The sequence below is a fragment of the Pyrus communis genome, chromosome 15 (assembly GCF_041283825.1).
Source record: "Pyrus communis isolate YQ-2024b chromosome 15, ASM4128382v1, whole genome shotgun sequence".
NCBI lineage: Eukaryota > Viridiplantae > Streptophyta > Magnoliopsida > Rosales > Rosaceae > Pyrus > Pyrus communis.
This window is the reverse complement of record NC_142579.1, coordinates 28,394,481-28,414,352: the sequence shown is the minus strand read 5'-3', so window position 1 is coordinate 28,414,352 and position 19,872 is coordinate 28,394,481. Positions and strand designations below refer to the sequence as shown.

The window sequence follows — 19,872 nt, the reverse complement described above, 5'->3', positions numbered from 1 at the left end:
ACTGTCCCGACTTGAAATTTGACGCGCTGCTGCCGGAGCGAGCCTGTCTGGTATCACTCCGGCGCAAGGGAGCAGAGATTTGAACGGAAGCGTTTGATACCAATTATGCGACAGGGCTCCTTGATCAGATCAAATACTTGAGTTCTTCATGAATGCTATGTGATTATCCAACTGAGCCGGTTATGGTGTCGGGTTCAAACGAACTTGACCAAACTGTAATGCCGTACAAATTTGTGCAACAAAATTCAGAAACATCCGATTCATAACTTCAATGCAGTGTGTAGGCATTTTCATGGTTGTCAAAAGCAAAACATTAGGGCTAGAACAAAATCCGACATCTCCGTCTTTCTACCATTGACAGCAGCAGCAGTAATGGCGAATACAAAACTACTAGCAAACCTAAAGAACAATGCAAGGTCACAAATAAATAATGGAAAATTTTGGATTATTCGAGAATTTTCGACATCATCCATATTTACAGCTTGGGAATTTTCCTTTTACCCTATTCTCCTCTAAATGAATAATAAGGAGAAAAAGGAGAAGAAACCAAGCCCTATCCAGAAGTGGGGGTAATGATATCATCACTTCTCACAATTGTCCTACTAAAACTTACACCGGACAACCCTATTTGGTCCGGTCACCAAAGAATAGAGATCATCAACGATATTTTCTGTAGCATCCTTCTGATGCACTCCATGTTCTCAACATACCTTGACAAATTGGCGGCCAATCTTGTAACGGGTTGTAAGAAAAACTATGAATTTATGCTATTTATTGTCATCAGCTGCTTCTCGACTTCTTCCCAGTTATGAACCTTGGTGACCAGGGGGTGTTGATCAATAGACTCGGTCTTGCACCAAGGATATGAGTTCTCATAATCAAAAAGTAGAACTCTGATCCCCACCTCGGCACATTCGAGTGCATATCTTGGATTGTCATCAATTAGAACCTTTGCTCCCAGGGACCTGACAAGTACACGTCATCAGAACAGAGATCGGCTATACTATGTATAGTATAGGGTCCTATGAGGAAGATAGTAGTCAACAAAACCAACAAGCAGGTAAACATGAATCATTACCGGAACAGGAAACTTGAAAAGCGGATTTGTAGGTTCTAAAAACTGAAGGAAAAAAAAGCTTTGAAAGTTGCATACTGAAATGTTTCAAATACATAACATGTTCAAAACCAGCTGAAGTAGTTCATGGGCAAACCTGCATATTTCTGACTTAGGCCTGGACTCTCCATTTAAAGCAAAGTGGTTGCCAAAGTGAATCTCCTGAAACAGCCCTGGAAAATGTTGTTCGATCCATTGAATGGTGTGGTCCTTAATTGCATTCTGCCGAGACCTGATAATGCACATAGATGCCAAAATATCAAGTTACTGAATGCTCTGGTAAAAATAATAATAAAATGAACTCAGCTAATTGTACATACGTCACAACTGACAGGTCACAAAAATCTGACAACTTATGAATGGTCTCCTGAGCACCTGGAAGTGGGTGGATCCCGGCCTTGAAATATGATGTTTTAAAGAACTCATGAACACGAATATCGGCTGCCAAAACAAAGTAATTATTACCACTGCTTTAAAGAAGGGAAAAAGGTATGGCAGGGAAAGAAGTGCAGGTAAAATTTAAGCAAAAATCTCAAAACGTATATCAATTGGAGCATACGTTTCTAATAAATGCTATCTTGCATCCAACGAATGACATAAAAATTAAAAAATAATCAAATTGTTAGCAAAACTGAGACAAATTAATTCTAAGGGTCGGTTGTTCATTCAAATGTCTGAATTAATAGAGGTGCAATAAAAAATTTGACCATGAAACCAAACAAATCCGGTGATTTAGGGCAGAGATGGACACATTTGTAGTACCTTCATCACGTGAACAGTTCCATATCTGCAACAAAAAATATGATACGTCAGAACATGTCCAAGAAAATGTAAATATTTTCCGAAGAATGCATGTTAATGAAAAGGGCAACAGAAAATGTATAATATATATTCGTAAAGCCTGCTACCAAACAGAATTGGCACCTTATACTGTAAGAACTCGGATTTCTGGAGTAACAACTCAATTCAAATAAACTCAATCAAACAGGCTAGGAGGAATGTACGAGGGAAAGCAATATTACTACACAATATTGAAGTATAAATGAAAGATCATGATGTATTATAGACTCTGTGTTGAGAATACAACGTAAACCGCCAACTACCACCAGCATACTAAACCATAAAATGCCAGCATAGTCATTTGCAACATAGCACACTCAGTCCTCAAAACAACTCATAGGTTCACTATTCCGAGATATGGCACACAAGGATGCAAACCAACAACCACACTGCATGACCGTAAGAAGTCCAAAATCATGACCCAACTAGTTGGCACTTGGCAGGCAATACCTTGAAGAACTCGTACACATGGTAATCTGAAACTGAATGGTGGGAAGAGTAACGATCAGCAATAAACCGGTTGAGAGCCGAGACAAAGTTTCCCAATACTGCTCACCAAAAACAGCATTCAAACAAAAACAACCATATATCAGCTAATACACAACTCCCAAACTCTCTCATATTGTTAAATCAAGACAAACCCTAGTTGGCAATTATGGAAGACAACACAAAGATCATAACAGAGAATGAGACTCAATGCACATAAATTTATACCCTCGTCCACATCGACGGCGACAATGATTTTATCACCGGGCAAAGGATGGTGTGGGATTCTGGACCGGCCTCCGTGCTCCTGGCAACCATTTGAGGAGGCCAATCCAACAGCATCCGGGCTGCGGAGTTCCAGTTCATGATCACGAACCAACTGAGCATTGGGATGACGCTTAATGCTATTGCCATGAGACTGATGGTGGGGATGATGCTGAGATTGCAAGCACCCCTTCACAGCAAAATTGCATCCAATGCTTGTATTCCTCAGATTCCCAGGAAAAGTACCAGCTTTCCCCGGAAAATTGGCAAACTTGCAAGAATGGTCCGCGGAAAAATGGGACGGCGGCCATTGAGCTTGGGAATGAAACCCACTGCAACCACTATGGCTACCCGTAAAAGCAGCCGCCATGGCCCCTGTAAGGTGCTGGCGGCGATGGAGGAGCAAAGGTCGGTGCTTTGAACTTGCGAAGAGGAAGCGATCGACGCCTTGCCTTCTCAACAACAACATAACGATCCCCAAATGCCCCTCACACCCAAGACCCCAACATTCACACAGATTGCAGCATAAACCCTAGAAATTGCCGATTTGGGAAATTCCCAACTCCCAAAACGTAGGGGGAAGATTCCTGTGAGTCGCCCACGAGATCCACGAGGTTGGGAAGGTGATATCCAAAGAATATTCACGTAATTTCATATAAAGCACGGAAATTGGAAGCTATCTCCGCCTTGTTTGTTTCACAGGAGCTGCGATTCAATCCTATAAATTTGGCAAATAATCTAATTTTTCTTTGTTTAGTTTTATAGTAATTTTCAATTTAAGAGGATTAATTAGTGGTTAAAGCGGAAACTCGGCCTTGATTTCCGATTTTCTTTTTTATAATTCAATTTGTGGAAGTAGAAGTAGATTCCTTCCCTCCCCCTTGTAACTTTATTTGTTCATATCTGTGTTTATCGAGCATGGGACCCACACGAATGTGATCTGACGGTTCTGATTGTGTCTCCATGTTTTCTGCTGGTGGTGGGCCATCTCTATCTTTTCTTTTCGTTTCCTCTTATTGCTTCATTTTTGTTTTCTTGGCCATTGAAGGGAAAAGGAGTCTTATTTTGGCTTTTGCTTCGGATATGAAAATTGATGTTATTTCGTGTTTTTTTAGAGTAACCCTAACCAGCTACTAGATTAGTAACTTTGTAATTGTCATTACCTCTCTGTTTACACACCCTCGCAAGAATCTTGTTAGCTTGAGGTCAATTTTTTTTATTTGTTCATTTGTTAAAGTAATGTAATAACTAGCATGTACTTTTTTAGAGAATAAGTTTTGTAATCAAGTGAATCACCTTATATCTACAATTGAGAGAAAGTCTTGGGTCTAGACGCTTGTACAGTGCAGCAAACACAATAGAGTTAGCGAGTGTTTAGCGTGTGCGGTCAGACAGTCATGTTATCTAGACACATAAGCAAAATATAAGATTTTCTCATCTAACTAAAGATGGTTAAGATTTTCTCGTACTTGTTCAATCAGGAAGTCAACTTTTAGTTGAACCGTCATATAATGTAATTAGCTAATCTGATTTATAAAACAACATCAATTCAATAGAAAGGGGATTTATATTGGCAAGAACACAAATCAAGGAAAAAAATCAACATTGATGTAATGCAAAGCAACCCTTAAAATATACAAGTGGTGGGGAAAAATTAGACGATCAATGTGGACACTAGAACAAGTACAAGTAACCCCATCATAACTTTGTAGGAGCTCTGCTCTCTCAACCCGGCAGCCGGCAAAGCAGGAGACCGTCGAGCCGGTTCGTGCTTCCTGAGATCAATCATGATCTTGAACCGGCACGAACTCCTTTGACCATTCTGAGTCGGAGTTGGATCCACATTTGTAGTGACCGAAAGACCAGAGAAGTTGCAAGCACCTTTGCGCTGGTCCATGGTTTGAAAGTACATATTGAAAGCATAAGAGGCATTACTTTTAGCATCAAGCATTCCACATGAAGATCCATATCCAAGACTTGTGCAATCTGCGTAAGTGCAAGCGTAGTTGACACTTTGAGCTAAATTTGGATCGGAAGTGCTCGCGTCGGGCGACATTACACACCATTGTCTGGCCAAATATCGCACCCCTTTCGCCGGAACCAAAGATTTTCCGCTACCAATGTCCAACGGGTATTTGATTGATCCGTCATAATTGAACATCCCCCAATGCCTCTCGAAATTCCCGGGCAGAACGCTCTTGGCATCTTCATCTATGAGTGCAAATATGTAAATTTCAGGCGCGGTTGACCTCTTTGGGGTGCCTTGTCCCGCAAGAATTCGGTTTACAAGGCCTTGATTGAACCGCCGGGCGTCTTTTATGTTGGCGTTAGGGTCACCATCCGTTGGCCATCCGATTTCTCCAACAATGACAGGCAATGAGGAGAAGCCGTTCTTTTCAAGGGCGGCAATGCAGGTGTCAAAGTTGGCATCAAGCAAGTTGGTGTAGGAGATAGAGCCATCGACAACAGGCTTCGCAGTGTTGTTGAAGAAGGCGAATTCTTTCGGGAAGTCAGGGTCGGCTTGGAGGCTGAGGAAAGGGTAGATGTTGATGGTGAGCACACCATTGTTGTCCCTTAGAAACTTCATGATGGACATCATGAGGGCGTGGATGTCGGACCGGAAGTTGCCTCCGGAGGGAAGGCCGCTGTCAGTCTGGTAAACGTCGGCGTTTAGGGGAATCGTCACCTTCACTTGTCTCGCTAGCCCTGCTTTTATGAGGGCTGCTTGAATGTTTTGGAGTGCTGGAAACGTGGTATGCAAGAAAGTGTCTTTGTAGTTTTGGAGGAAAGGTTCATTGCCTACAGCCACATACCTGCATAGATTCACATGTGAAAAATAATTCAATTTCAAATAAGAGAGGATGTTCCTTTTAGTGGTTAGGTGTGAGTATTTTCTTTTGCAGTTATTCCGTATATAACATAGGAGAAATTCTTGTGTCCGGCAGGTGGACCACACTCGCAAAAAATGCAACTCTATGATATTAGGTGGGCCAGCATAGAATCGTGTGGAACCCTTGTATAAGAGCATTTAACCTCACACTCATGACAAGAGTTTGGAATTTCAGTATATGAAAAAACGAGCACGAATATTTTGAGTCATTACCTTATATCAACGCCGTTTTTGGATATGTAGGAAGACACATTTTGAGACACCCATTTCTCAGCAACAGTAACACTACTAGCGAGTGGTGCCAAGAACTCATTAGGTATCCCTACCATAACCTGGATGCCAGACCTTCCTAGAGCTTGCAATGCCCCGACATCAGCTTCGAACAGCTTCACCTTGCTGAAGCCATTGTCCTTCAAAAGCTTGACGACAATGCTAGGCGGCAACTGATGTGTCGAACGGGTTCCCCAGTTGCATGCCAAGCCGCCAGCACTCTGCAACGCTCTCACCAACCCTTCGCCGGTTAAGCAGAGCAACAAAACCCACAAGCACTGGAAATGGAAACCCATGTTTTCTTACGCCCCCTTACCCTCAATCTTCGTGTTTTCGAGCATATTTCTACCGGCTCGAAAATGTCCTTTTATGAGAGGAAGGGGAAGGAATCAGATGAACGTTTAACTGGAAAACTGGATTCTGGGAGGGAAAGGAATAGAGTGAACTTGTTGTAAACCTACATTTTTTGTGCGAAGTACTTCCCGGATGGGAATCGAAAAACCCATATGGAAGGAATGCCTTTTTCCCAACTGGCATGTCTGTCCAATGCATTTTTCCCAACTGCATGGGGAAAAGTCCCTTTCGTATTATTCTCGCTTTGTGAAAACTGAAAAGATATAAAAAAATATAAAATTAAAAAAAGTGTTTTTTTTTGGTTGTAGGGTCGTCTTAAAACGCTTATGTAAAAAACACTTATGCTCATAAGCGATTTAGTTGTAAATGCTTTTGTTAGAAGCATGTCAAACAAATTTAAAATTTAAATGATTTTTGAAAAAGTGCTTGCAGGTGCTTCTCCAAAAAGCACTTTAAACAACGTAAACAAATGATGTTTGTAATTAATCTACTAATCATTTGTTACTTTAAATTACACCACAACCAAAAAAGGAGGAGATGATTTGGAACAATAAGAGGCCGATGCAAAACAAATATGTTTACTCTCTTTTTTTTACTTTCCTATTAACTCTACATTATACCGTTACGACAAATTTACCGGGTAAAATGAAAATTATACAGGCCCAGGTGAAAGAATATCAGCTGAACAAAATTAGACCTTCAGCGTATGGAGCAGTGATGTCGAAAATCACTTCTATTGGGTCTCTCGTGAAAGTGGCAACACGGGGAAAGTAGCTTATGGCAGAAGTGCTTTCAATTGTGCCCTGAAGAGATCACCAAGAGCTCCGCGAACGTCCATCTGAATGAATCAAGCAAATATAAGTTTTCCCGTAACATATCATAATCTCTAATTAGTAATGAAATGATGTAAGAACATGGAATGTCAAATTTAGTTACCTGGTCACAGCATACGAGTTTTGTAAGCAACGGATAGAAGTCTCTAAGATGCCGTCTGAAAATCTGTTGGTTCATAAAGCACATGCCTTTAATCACCTGAAACCAAAACAGCGAGGAAATATTCACCTGTTAATACTGCAAATATTCAAAACTCACGGGCACCTGATCCCGTAAAATATTGTCCATTAAACAAGCACAATGAGGTGAATTCACTAAACCACGAAAATTTTGTGGCTTCTAGATTTTAACAGTACGTTTAAATAGTCCAAATGGCTCTTTATACCTTGATAATTATTGGAGATCGTAATTCCAGAACCCGATGAATATCCATATTAGTAGTCTCCCCAGGACTGGACTGCAAATCAGATGCCTCCCTGAGTACCTGTTCACAGAAAGACACCAGCTTCTCTTCGGCTAATCCTTCGACTTTCTCTTCACCATTAGTTTCTCCCTCTTTGTCAGCACTAAACCCGGAGGTTGCTTTCTGTAAGATCTCCAGATATATACAAGTTCCTGCTAATTCTTGGCGGAGAAGATTCAGAGGTGGCCTGTCCAAAAGATGAAATCGTCACAAACTATGTTCTTTTGTCCAACAAACTATCGTCCTCAAGAAGAAAATTCCATAGCAAAAGAAAATAATTTGCCTACAAGATTTAATCCTACCTCTCATCATGAACTTGGTGCATGCGTGTTCTGAGATTGGTATATGAATTGTACGAAGCTGCGAACTCTAATGCAGACAGCAAAATATCCATAATAGCAATCTTTTGTGGTGTTTTCAAGTTGCTCCAGTATTTCTTCTGCAAATTGCAAGCGATTTTATTAGGCAAACAGTTCTCGAAGACTTTCTTTACAGAAACCAATGACAAAAATGAGATCCAAAAAAAAAATCCAAAATGCAAACCTGAATACCATCAATGGCACCAAGAAGTAAAAGTTGAGTGATGCATTTGCCCCTACAAGTTCCCAACAGTGAACTTTCCTCCTCATCTCTGATATCAGGTTCGACAGCCTCAGGCACCTAATGCAGCAGAAGAATCAAACACATCATAAAGGCATGGAAATCCGGAAGCATATATACACATCAAATAGCCACTAAATCTGGATGCTCTGTGGCCTAACAGCATGAACTATAAATCCTGCAGAAATTAATATCATGCTACATCATATGATCATACCCTAATTGGAGAAGATGGTACTGAAACCTCGGATGGAATAGCCTTAGGCTTAGAAGTAAGATTTCTACGAAAGAGATTGTCCATAATCCTTTGACCTATTGTTTGACTCCGTTGGAGGCTTCGACCTTCAGCAGATTTTGAAGCACTTCCTGATGGTGATGGAAGGCCTACAGTAGAACTTATCTCCATCAATCATAGTTTTAGTACAAATATTGATTCTCTAGGTTCTATTAATAGAGGAAATAAATTGTAGTAATCAGTAATTAGAGAGTTCTGTGAAGCATATTTTTTTATAAATGCAAACTACCGTAAACACATCTTAAAACCTGACCTTCAGATCCATCCGTGTTCATTTGCACCCCCGAGTTTTGTTTAACCGATACTGGATTTCTTCCATTATCACTGAATTCAAATTGACGGCTATCCACTCCCTCATAATCAGACTTTATGGAAGGGCTATCACCTGAATTGACCTCTAAATCTCCGGTTAGCACCCTATTATTGTTCTTCAGATTCTCAAATCCCAAAGCGTTTAGCAGTTCAAGTGGTTGCGTTGTGTACAAAGCATCTCTGATTGTCATAATAACATGAATAGTATTAGAAGTTAGAACAACCACGAAATATACAAGACAATAAGTAATTCAGACCTTATGCTTTTCAACAATGTATCCCAGTCGCTCTCACTAAATTGATGTCCTCCAACTTCAATGAGATGCACAAGTGCACCCAGAGATAATGAAACAACTGCTTGATCAGTCTTTTTGGCACAATCCAAAAGTAGACTGAGTAGGGGTGGCAACATGAAACATACTTCCTGCACAAACGAAATATTTCCACATTTACACGATAAATCTTTGGAACACCAACTTCAAAATGCACTAAAGATTTTTAATATTTTTTACCACCAGAACCGAGATATGATAATACAGTCTGCATTATTATTATTATTTTTTACCAATGGTCTAATACAACTTATACATCTAGTATTTAGCTCAAACTACCTTATAAAACGTGTTGAAAAGGTTGCAAAGCAACTGCAGCGAGTGAATGCTTGTTTCACGGAACCATACATCATCAGAGGAAACCGAGCTTTCCTTTCCAACATGTCTCACATGATCAAATATGGGAAACAAGACCCGATGAAAAATGCTCTCCCAAAATGCTGATGAGAATTTGCTACCTCTCTCATTCAGTAGATCAAACAAAACTTCAAGCGCACAGCTTCTGACCTCTGGTCTTGGATCTGATGTCAGATCAGACAGACCAGCCAGCATTGGGAACCAGTAATGTTCAGTCACATCAAAGGTTGTATCCACATTTACGTCAATAGGCCTCAAAGCACCACCAGGTATAAGACCCTGAAATAAATTGACCAGCGTTAAACGAAGAGATCTCAATAGCAACGTGACAAGCTATCAATACAAGCAAGTTGGAAGACACCATCGAACCACAGATCTCAACCCAACCCACAACCACCACCACCATCCACAGAAAAGAAACCCAAGAACAGTGCTGAGTGTTTTTTTTCTTCTTCTTTTTGCTAAATAGCCAGTCACCAGACTATCAATAAAGTAAATTAAAAAGCTAAGTAACCCTTTTTCTTTCTTCTTTTTTTCTTAACCACCTGCTGTGTCATGTCGTACTGACAACCTAACAAAGCTAATTGGAATATTCTATAAGATAAATTGTCAAACCCAATCATTTCAATTTATAAATTTCACCTGAACTTTTATGGATTCAATTTACTTCTAACATAGTTCAGGAATTATTTACAGTATCTGGCAAACACAAATACTGAAGGAAATATGTGAAAGCAACATGCAATGAATGAAAAGGCATTCACACAGAGGAAATGTTACTATGTTAATATACAAATGATAGGTTCAACATGCAGTAAACCAAAAAAACTAACAAACCTCTGCCAGACGATCCTCACATATGCGCAATAGTGCAATAGCCTTCAAACTTATACGGTGTGAAGTTCTATTATTAGCAAACCTGATAAGACAGTTGACACAGTCCATGAAACAATCTCCAACTACTTGATCGAAGTGTTCCAAGATAACTGCAAATTTCACCGTATCATATATACCACAATTGTGAAGATGAGAAAAAACATCAAATATGCAATGAAAAAATGTAAGAGAAATTGTTACCCTGTTCTACATTTTCAAATGCACTCTCAACAATTGATTCCAATTCATCATCTGCAGCAGCTGTAAAAATCATGAAAACGTTACGCCATCCAGACTTGATGCTCCCTATTTTGGATTTTATCATCTGAAAAAGGCAACAGAATCAATTTTGTTTGTAGCAGTCTAGCAGGATAGTTGTATACTGAAAAGGTTAATAAGAAGAAAGGAGTGCAATCAGGAAAGTAAATTATGTACACATACTTGAACAATGCAGTCAACTATTAAGCTCCTTATGGTTTCACTTCGACTATTGCTCATAAGAACAACAAAAGGTTTAAGAATGTCATTTTGGAATGTGAAATTGGCAAGTTCCGCCCGCTCCAGATACTTCATACCAAGCTGCCTCAGGGAATCTATTGCATACATAGCAATTTTTTCATCATGATGACTCCCAGCTGAAATAAAGTGGTTTGCCAAAACAGACCATATTCTAGCCCAGACCTGTAAGGCATTAATAGACATTCAAAATATGGAGACATTAAAAATAACCAAAGCACAAAACAAAATAACACTTCATGACATGCGGTTAATGATGGTCATCTTCATGCTAACAAACACCTTATGCTAAGTCACACTTCACACGTCATGAATCAATTTCCTTAGCGAACAACTTCAAGAATGAACTGAGCTATTCATGCCAACATAGAAATGCTTGAAGTGACCAAATCAAGGTGTGAGGCTTAATCTATGGACCAATCAAATAATACAAAACCCAATCAAAGGGTAAATTAGGGTTATCCAATGAAAAGAACCAATCAAATATCCAAGATAGTAGGCTGGGGTTCATATATTGATGTGAAACTAAACTAAATGAAATAAAGGACAAAGAATATCCTGATTTTCCTTAAGCTTGCCATAGTAGCCGATAAGTTTTAGATTTTTAATAAGCAAGTGGCCCACAGTTTACATTTAAAAACATTGACCCATGGTGCCAGCTTTTTCCGTTGCAAAAAGAAACTGATTGTGCAAGAAACAAAGGATATTATCCAACCCCCAAGAGGAATGGGGGATTTCATGAGATGAGACAGGGCTAACTTCATTGTTTAATCCAAAGGTGCAAAGGGCATCCAACGGTCAATAAAGGACATTAGTCAATTTACTATAGATCATCACATGACTACCAGCAACAGACTTCTCAAGATTCACCATCCAACTTACAAGTAAAATGGAGGTTTCGATAGATAAAAACATACCATGCGTATACGAGCCATGTTGTAGTAGCTGATCTCAACAAGTTTTTGCAAGCTAAACACACGAGCTGGAGTTTGTTTTAGTTCTTCAGCTGATACACCACAGAGTGCAGTGAAGAACTCCACTACAGAATCACTAGGAAGCTGAACGCTATTCACAAATACTTGTTCAGAAGGTTTTCCAGCCAACTCCCTTAAAGATTGAAGAAGAGCATCTTTGGAGATTTGGTTTGATCCTTGCATGACTGTTGCTGCTATAGAGGGATTTGAAGTAATGAACTCAAGCCGAGAAACACATTCTAAAACTGCATTCCATGTATCTCGAAGGGAGCCAGTCCCTGAGTCACAAAGAGATAGTAGAGTTCGCAGTGCTTCCACATTTTTACTACGCATTTCCTTCGGAGCATGCAAGAAAGTAAATCTGAGATCCAAAATCCAAAGCTCAATTAGCACTAGATGAAGTTTGCTTCAATTTCAAAAGTGTGATACACAACACAATTCTTTCCACGTTAAATACATATTTTTCACAATACATAAATATAATATACACATGCACACTCTTAGAATGGCAACAGAAACAACAAAATAAATAGATGCAAATATGTGGAAACATTTGGCAGAAGAAAATACAAGACTGTTTTACCTGACCAGAGATGTTAAAAAGGCATATCGCATGGTATTCATTCCGAGAACATGTGTAATGTGTATTCCAGCTTTCAATCCCTCCATACAGAGAACAACCCTCGACTTATTCTCACCCTCCTCCATTGTAACAGAAAAAGTAGCGAGCAAAGGCCAACCTACAGCTTCAACCATAGGCCTTACTAGCTCTAACTGCTGTGCAGTATAGAAGACCCCTCTTTTTGGTCCTTGGTTCCGAAATATAGCTTGTGTTTTCTTAATGATGGCTTCACTTTCAGACTTAGTATCAACGGACAGCGCACTTGTGGGAAGAGCCAGATTAAGGATACTGACAAGGCGACCTCTCTCTTCACCTTCTCGCTTATATTTTCCACTTTTCTCAAGACCAGCAGTCTCATTTTTCATCTTTATCTCTTCTTTAACAATTGAAAAATAGATTTCTTCCAGAAGTTCAGTTGGAGCACACTCTTCTGCATCATCCACAGCATTCATGAGTATAAAATCTGACTTGGACATTTTTGGCCACACCATTGGATTATGCGCATCAGTATTCAATATTATAACCGCGTATGCTAAAATGTATGCAGTGTCTGCATTTTTGAAAAGACCTGGATTATCTGCACAATATCTGCACATGCAACACATTAAACATGGCAAGCAATAAAAATGGCATATAATCTCAGTACAATGTGGATGCCTGAATCACATTCAGTCAGAAATTAGATTTTACACATTTACAAGGGATACATGAATTACATATGTTAGAATCATATACATGGGCATGCAAGCATACTCAGTATCCATTTATATACAAAATTAAGGAAACTGACAGCAACAAAACATTCAGACACCCCCAATACCTTTCTGCAAATTTCTCCATGATGCGATCTATCTTTTGAGCTTCCCCTGGAAGTCTGAATCCTTTAAGAAGTTCACGAATTGCAGTGTCAAACTTCATTCCTGAAAACTTCATGGAATCTACATAAGCATGCATCACAGCAAGGGGAAATTCTTCATGGTGACCCAAATATTCCCCAATCATAGCCTGAAAAAAAAAAAAAAAAAAAAAAAAAAAAAAAAAAAATCATTCAACTACTAAGAAGTCTGTATCTTTGTAGAAAAAGCAACATATATAAGAACAGAGCTTCCACCTTGTCCAGACTGGGAGTACTTCTCAAAAATTGGGCAACTGAACTGGGTGTATTTTCCACCAATTTATTTGATTTCAGATACTCTACACCCTTTACTGGTTGCCTATTGAACTGCATTATTATTCATGTTCTAAATCAGTTCCAGAGTGGCAACAAATCAGTTCTCAGAAAAAACATAATAATTATATGAAAATATATATTATCCAGGTTAATCAAGCTAAGAAATTTGATACAGATTAATTACCTCAGAGATGGCAGCTTCCAATGTAGATTTATGAGCTTTAGCCTTCTCAAAGTTACTAGTTACATCAACAGATTCTTTAGCTTCACCATCTAGAGACCGAGTCTTATTACTCTGGTTTTCTGATTCTACACGCGACTCTTGCCAATCAACTAGTGATTTAAGCACATTCACGAGACACTGGCAAGGTCAAGGAAAAAGGGGTCATCCAGCAACCTCTGGTACCATCAATGAATATCTAGCAGGAATAAACTTATGATAAATCTGGGAAGAGAGTAAATTGCTAAACCTACCTGAAGAGATGAACCTTTAATTGAGGTTGCCTGTGATACAGCAACCACATTTGGATCTGCGTTTTGAGTCCCTTGAGAAATTCTGGATAGAGTTGTAACCTATAGTAACAATCAGAAAACATTGCAGATGTATTAGATGAACAAGAAAAAAAAAATGGATGGAAAAAGATTGTGAAACAGTATGTAAAATTGTACCATACGCTCAAACAGGTTTGGTGCCTCAAGATCACAATCATAGTTCACAAATATGTCAACAAGCATCTGAGGATCCTTGCAAACTTTTTCAACCATCCTGCAAAGCAAAACCTTGTTAGAAGACCAGATAAGGAATAAGGAATCATGAGGTTCTCCTAAGACGTGTTGAAAGTGAATGCCATTGCCACCAAATATAAATGAGAATAACATGTGCATAATACTACAAATGTAACAACCAGAGAAGACAATATACCTAAGAACGCTTAATTTCTGGTTAATTGGAAAATCCAAGCCATCCAGTGATCGTAGAACTATCAAGGGAAAGAAGATGCCTATTTCACCCTGAACAAAACTTGTTGGTGTAAGGAACTGAAGATTTCAAGGTAAGCTTTGCATCTATTTGTCAAAATCATACACCCACCTTGAGGCTTTCTCTGAAGCGCAACAATAGCACTAAAAAAATTCCAGTTGCATACTGCAGGAAGGAAACGCGTAATCAGAAGCACTAATCTCATAGCATACTCCACTAAAATTGCATGGAAGAAAGATATTATGTAAACCTGAAATATGACAGGAGACTGTGAAACTGAAGCCCGCAACAAAGCATATGATAGGTATGCTTTCACCGAGTCAATAAAATGGAAGTTCCTAGTAAATGGATGGCCAACCCCTTCCAATAAACCCTGAAATACCATATAATTAATTACATTATTTATAAAACAGTGCACATAAATATCAAGAATGCTCCTTAAGCATATAAAAAAGCATATTCGGCATTCCCAAATCACTCTTTTTCCTTCCATTGTCTTTTAAATACTACTCTCGGTTACTTAACAATATCGCCTGTTTTTTCGTGTTAAGCATCCATCTATAAAGCATGCACATACAAGCACAAATTAAATCACTAATATAACCTGCAAGAGCTCAAGAGACAAAATCCTTGTCTTCAAAGTAACTTCATTGTTGTCTTCCTTCATCCCCATCTGCAAACAATAAATTTAAGATTCATGAAGGAGGCTAGGAATTTCTGTCGACAGCTAGAAAACATTGCTCAAAATGCCAACCTTGCAAAGCGTGCGGAAAACCAGTAAAGCATCATGTTGAACTATGGTCATGCTCTCGAGGTCAATCCCTCTACAAGAAATTACAATAAATTATGAGCAATCTAATGTAAAAAGCATTTGGTGTATATTGAACTAAGAAAGAGATATCTTAAAGTATAAAATCATATCCAAACCTGGTTATCTTTTTACCATCTTCATGTTGCACGGCTTTGTCCAGGACAGCCTCTAAGCCCTAAACAAAATAGAAGCGACAATCTTAGTAAAAAGAAAACTTGGGCTACATAAAATAGCCAGAATGGGGATACATAGTAATTGTGGAAAACACAGCTTCTTAAAGTGCTAAATTCTTGACAACATAGATAAATAAAGAAAAACATGTACCTTGATGTCAGCACCGCCAGCTAGATTCTGAAGTTCCTCAACAGATGCAATGGGCGTATCTTTGACCTGGTTAGGTTGATCTCCTAAAGTCATTTCTTTCTCACTTTGTCCTGAGGAAGTTTCTTCGGCTTCTGTATTTGAATTTTGTCCTGAAATGGTTTCTATATGTCCAACAGAACCAGTTGATGCAACCTCAAGTCCCTGCAAGAATATACAAACTTTCTAGAATAAAGGGTAAAACAACTAAAATGTATGCCTCTCCTGTACAGTTGTACGAGAGACTACAGATAAAGGCATTCAGAACTGAAAATTCAAATCCATACCGGATCAGTCTCCATTCTCCTGAATATGATGCTGATCATCTGTGTAAGCATTGCCTTTGACGTTGCTTGGTTTATGGGACTCTTGCTACAAGCCCAAACTTACATTAGCACTGCTTGAACTTGAAAATGGGATCCTTTATATAAACTTAAAATTACCTGTGCAGAGCAATATTGTAGCACACTCTGATAACTCCCAGCAAAGGTTCCCCGTGTACTGCATTTGAACAGGTTTTAAATAAAAAGAAAAATTTCTTGCACTAAAATTGCCGCAAAGAAAAAGGCACAATGAACCATTACCAAAAATGCATATGCAGTGATTGACAAAATATAAGCTGACTGTATATGCATGACTGTGCAAAGCAAGAAACCATATCCACATACTAATGATGAATAAAACATAGAAAGGACCCAGTACCACTGTACACATGAGTACATTTACAGGGATAAAAGGCCCAACTAAGAGCAGACTATAGAAGTCATATACTAAACTAGAAAAATTATACTTGATACCCAAACATCCCCAATAACGTACCTCTGAACTTCGTGGATGCCACGGCAGTAAGAAGAACCTTCAACACTTGCAGAACGGTACTGCACATCATTTCTCAAAATAAGTAAGAATAGCAAACCACATATATTGAGGGAAAACAACCAATGCACACGGCACATACCTATCAGGTGATGAGTTGTCAACGCAACTGCAAACCATGTTCAAAAGGTCTGTGAACAGTGGTACACTTTTACCATCATCTAGACCAGGATCTCCCTCTAAATGATCATATGCAATGAGTTTCTGTGCTTATGAAATTTGAAGTACTAGTTAGCTATTACGAGGTAGGTGCACGAATTAAAAAATCAACAACTATACGTAATGATAGCACAAACAAATGACTAATCATTTAAGAATGCAGACACTGACAGAACAATGAATTTCTTGATGCCTCGTGTAAGGATTCTGCAAAGTATCAATTTCTTGAAAGCACATAATGTTAAATCTACAAATCATAAAATCAAGAAATGAAAATGCCTACATGAATGCAATCCAGAGCAGGTTCTAGGACTTTCAAGTTCTTTGTCTCAAATGCAAGTCGTAGGGGATTCAAAACAAGCTCTGCCTGAGCTCCTTCTAAGGTGTTCCCGGCCTTTGCTAGGACAGTTGAAATAGTTGTGGTTGTGATCACCGGCTTGGCAACGGACTCTGCCTTCTTAGTTTGAGACTGACCTGGCACTGTATCAGTTTTTGCAGCTCCATCTTCTGTTTCAGGAGAACTACAAAATAGGAGTAATACCAAAAGTAAAAAATAGTGGACCTAAACGTCTGATCATGTCATTAATCCCATAAAAACATAATAAAAAAAATTCTGCAAGTCCGCTTATTAAAAGCAGGAACAGAGTAAGAGGGAGAAAAAATGATTAATAGTTGAACAACAAATACAGACCTTCCATCACCAGCTGAAGTTGTAGCTTGATTCTTCTCACTTGGTTCGGTTTGATGAGTCTGGTTGACCTCTTTCGTCCTATCTAAAGAGAAGAGACACAGAAACACACGTGAGGGAGAGAAATAACTGAAATTGATTACCGATCCTTAATGGAAGAAAGATCATTCATAAACAGAAGTAAAATACATCAACAAGACATCCTAACTAAAGGCTTTGGTTTCCCAATCCAAGAAGCTTTAGAAAAATTAGCGAGCACACGCATTGACGCTACAAAAGCCTAAATAGACATTTGAGTATTCAACCATTCCCAAATGCCAGAATTTGTTGAAATCAAACACATATAGGCATTACAAAACCAACAAAAACTCATTCCTAAGCTCACACTTTCCCAACATTATCGTACATTATACTATCATACGGTCATGCCAGCCCGCGAAGCAATCATCAACAAAATTTGATTTCATCCAACTCTAAATACTGCATTTCACACTAAAAATACAAAAAACAAGCAATTCAACAATCTCGAAATCGAAACCAATCTGAACACCGGATCATTCAAAGTCCCAAAAATGCATGCGAATGCGCAATGTGTATGTATAGGTGTATTCACAAGGGAATCAGACTGAAACCTAAATAAGCCTGAATAGCCTTCTGAAGATCTGCATGCTTTTTAGGAGAGCACTCCTTGAGCATAGACTCGAATGCTCTCGTCACAAAACCGCCAGCAGCGCCGCCCGCCATCTCTGAAAATTATCCAAAGCGTACGTCTGCAATTCGGATCATACCAAGATCCATTACCCATCAAGTGCAACGGTAATCGAAGATTGAATGACAGAGAGAGAGAGAGAGAGAGAATTGTGCGTTGCCTTGTTCGAATTGACCGTTGAAGTCTTGAAGATGATCACAAATGCGAAGACGTCGTCGTTTAGACTGGCGAGGCGAGAGCGCAGAAACAGAGATCTGGGAATTGGGATAAAGGCGGAGCTAGTCGAGCACAATGCGACTGTATACTCGAGATCTAATGCGTCGTCGTTCTGGACTACCGCTGCTTGTATTGATTTGGTTTACTGGTCTCGTTCTACCGGAGCATTGCCACGACGGGTTTGTGTCTTTTGAGACTTTCGCGCAAGTATAACTGTAGAAAATTAGAAATGGAAGCTGCTGATTCAGATTTCTGTTCAGGCCATATTTCGATTTTGACCCCTTGGAATTTGATAAATTGCTCTTCAGGTCGTTCCTCCTCCTCTTCGGTTTAAAAACCGGGTCAATTGTGAAAGGAAAAATTAGAATATCTTACAGTTTTTTATATCATTTAAATTAAACATCTGTGTCTTTTTAAAATTTGATTAAAATGTTTTGACCAATAGTCATCTCTATTTTTTTAAATTAAAAAAATTTTGAATTTATCTTTTTATCTACATGATGCATTTTTCCTTATTTAGTGGAGATTTTAGTAATTAAACTAAATTTTCTCTTCTTCCAAATATGTTTTTTTTTTATGCAAACATTTAATATTATTTCTTTTTTTCAAATAGTTGGTGATCAACATAAAAACTCTGTGTAATTTTTTCAATTTTTTTGTGAAATTATATTTTTTTTGTTGTTTTTTTAAGTATAGTTGTTGACGAATTATTATTAAGTACAATATATTACGTATATATTAGTTGTGGGTACGTTTATTTGCAATTTGGTACGTTTGATTTGATACATATTGTTAATATTGGTACATTATTTTTATTTTGGTTCATTTTATTTTGTACACATTGTGTATTGGTACGTTTATACTATTCTCAATCCTATTTTCTTTTAACGTACTAAAAGAAAAACTCATTTTAGTACATTTGATTTTGGGGGATTTAAAAATATTTTAAACTATTTTGAAAATAAAATATCTTCAATCGTAGATAATTATTGCTAAATTGTAGCATTATTGTGAAAATAAATTGAATCTAACCAACTATTTTTATTTTTTTTTAACAATTATGTCTAACGGAAGAGAGTGTAATCAAAAGGCTAGATTATAGGGAATTTGTTACAATATAATGTGCATATAGCACCAAAATTATGACAAAAAAAGTTTAATCAAATCACTAAAAAGCATGGATGTTTGATCTAGAAAATTCAAAATTGAGGCGCCTATATCAAAAGATCCCATTGTGAAATGGGTACTGTTGTCACCCACACATTTTCACTTATCACCTGCCTCTCCAATTTTGATCAACAATTAACAAAGGTGTCTCAGAGGAAAAAGTAAATGTGTGAATAGTACTTCAATCATAAAAAAAATAATAGGTTCATTTGAGAATTCTTTTGAATGACTGAAATCGCACTATCACTTGTCAATGCACTCATTATAAAAATAAAAATAAAAAGTGCGTGAATAACACTTTCACCAAAAGCGTTTTCAACTATTTTAAAAGCAATGT

At 38.3% G+C, this 19,872-nt stretch overlaps 3 protein-coding genes across 5 annotated transcripts; all 3 read right to left on the bottom strand.

Moving 5' to 3' along the window:
- Nucleotides 1-244: 244 nt before the first annotated feature.
- LOC137745823 (uncharacterized) lies at nucleotides 245-3,579 on the bottom strand. Its single transcript, XM_068485843.2, has 6 exons — nucleotides 2,669-3,579; nucleotides 2,405-2,502; nucleotides 1,877-1,901; nucleotides 1,435-1,555; nucleotides 1,212-1,346; nucleotides 245-965 (listed from the first exon to the last, which is right to left on the bottom strand). Exons 1-6 carry the CDS (start codon nucleotides 3,171-3,173, stop codon nucleotides 755-757), a joined length of 1,095 nt encoding a protein of 364 aa, XP_068341944.2. The 5' UTR covers nucleotides 3,174-3,579; the 3' UTR covers nucleotides 245-754.
- A 673-nt stretch (nucleotides 3,580-4,252) lies between these two features.
- On the bottom strand, nucleotides 4,253-6,223 carry LOC137726121 (glucan endo-1,3-beta-glucosidase 5). Its single transcript, XM_068465028.2, has 2 exons — nucleotides 5,808-6,223; nucleotides 4,253-5,517 (listed from the first exon to the last, which is right to left on the bottom strand). Exons 1-2 carry the CDS (start codon nucleotides 6,158-6,160, stop codon nucleotides 4,359-4,361), a joined length of 1,512 nt encoding a protein of 503 aa, XP_068321129.1. The 5' UTR covers nucleotides 6,161-6,223; the 3' UTR covers nucleotides 4,253-4,358.
- Nucleotides 6,224-6,680: 457 nt separating this feature from the next.
- LOC137742072 (brefeldin A-inhibited guanine nucleotide-exchange protein 5) lies at nucleotides 6,681-18,723 on the bottom strand. 3 transcript variants are annotated; one of them, XR_015956516.1, is made up of 35 exons: nucleotides 18,308-18,614; nucleotides 18,076-18,213; nucleotides 17,447-17,528; nucleotides 17,039-17,276; nucleotides 16,679-16,800; nucleotides 16,540-16,598; nucleotides 16,164-16,221; nucleotides 16,008-16,092; nucleotides 15,685-15,885; nucleotides 15,477-15,535; nucleotides 15,304-15,373; nucleotides 15,154-15,222; nucleotides 14,800-14,922; nucleotides 14,661-14,714; nucleotides 14,493-14,581; nucleotides 14,240-14,336; nucleotides 14,045-14,143; nucleotides 13,755-13,931; nucleotides 13,511-13,621; nucleotides 13,220-13,404; nucleotides 12,361-12,987; nucleotides 11,721-12,138; nucleotides 10,729-10,968; nucleotides 10,489-10,612; nucleotides 10,249-10,397; nucleotides 9,334-9,690; nucleotides 8,980-9,146; nucleotides 8,664-8,902; nucleotides 8,333-8,499; nucleotides 8,059-8,175; nucleotides 7,818-7,954; nucleotides 7,438-7,702; nucleotides 7,155-7,250; nucleotides 6,913-7,056; nucleotides 6,681-6,873 (listed from the first exon to the last, which is right to left on the bottom strand). XR_015956516.1 is itself a non-coding variant. In XM_088685492.1 (34 exons), exons 2-34 carry the CDS (start codon nucleotides 18,185-18,187, stop codon nucleotides 6,994-6,996), a joined length of 5,256 nt encoding a protein of 1,751 aa, XP_088541618.1. In that variant the 5' UTR covers nucleotides 18,188-18,213; nucleotides 18,313-18,723; the 3' UTR covers nucleotides 6,681-6,993. The 3 variants fall into 3 exon arrangements, 2 of the variants coding, with proteins under 2 accessions (XP_088541618.1, XP_068337922.2); XM_088685492.1 differs by having other exon boundaries at nucleotides 6,681-7,056; nucleotides 18,313-18,723; XM_068481821.2 differs by having other exon boundaries at nucleotides 6,681-7,056.
- Nucleotides 18,724-19,872: the final 1,149 nt, after the last annotated feature.

Excerpts from the sequence above, each read along its gene's own strand:
- LOC137726121 (XM_068465028.2), bottom strand. The coding sequence starts at position 6,160 with ATGGGTTTCCATTTCCAGTGCTTGTGGGTTTTGTTGCTCTGCTTAACC. Across the intron at positions 5,518-5,807 it reads AAAAACGGCGTTGATATAAG|GTATGTGGCTGTAGGCAATG; the intron begins GTAATGACTCAA and ends GAATCTATGCAG.
- LOC137742072 (XM_088685492.1), bottom strand. The coding sequence starts at position 18,187 with ATGGCGGGCGGCGCTGCTGGCGGTTTTGTGACGAGAGCATTCGAGTCT. Across the intron at positions 17,277-17,446 it reads ACTTCAGCTGGTGATGGAAG|TTCTCCTGAAACAGAAGATG; the intron begins GTCTGTATTTGT and ends CCTATTTTGTAG. Across the intron at positions 7,955-8,058 it reads GTGCCATTGATGGTATTCAG|AAGAAATACTGGAGCAACTT; the intron begins GTTTGCATTTTG and ends TGCAATTTGCAG.
- LOC137745823 (XM_068485843.2), bottom strand. The coding sequence starts at position 3,173 with ATGTTGTTGTTGAGAAGGCAAGGCGTCGATCGCTTCCTCTTCGCAAGT. Across the intron at positions 1,902-2,404 it reads ATGTGTACGAGTTCTTCAAG|ATATGGAACTGTTCACGTGA; the intron begins GTATTGCCTGCC and ends TTTTTGTTGCAG. Across the intron at positions 1,556-1,876 it reads GAACTGTTCACGTGATGAAG|CCGATATTCGTGTTCATGAG; the intron begins GTACTACAAATG and ends TTGTTTTGGCAG.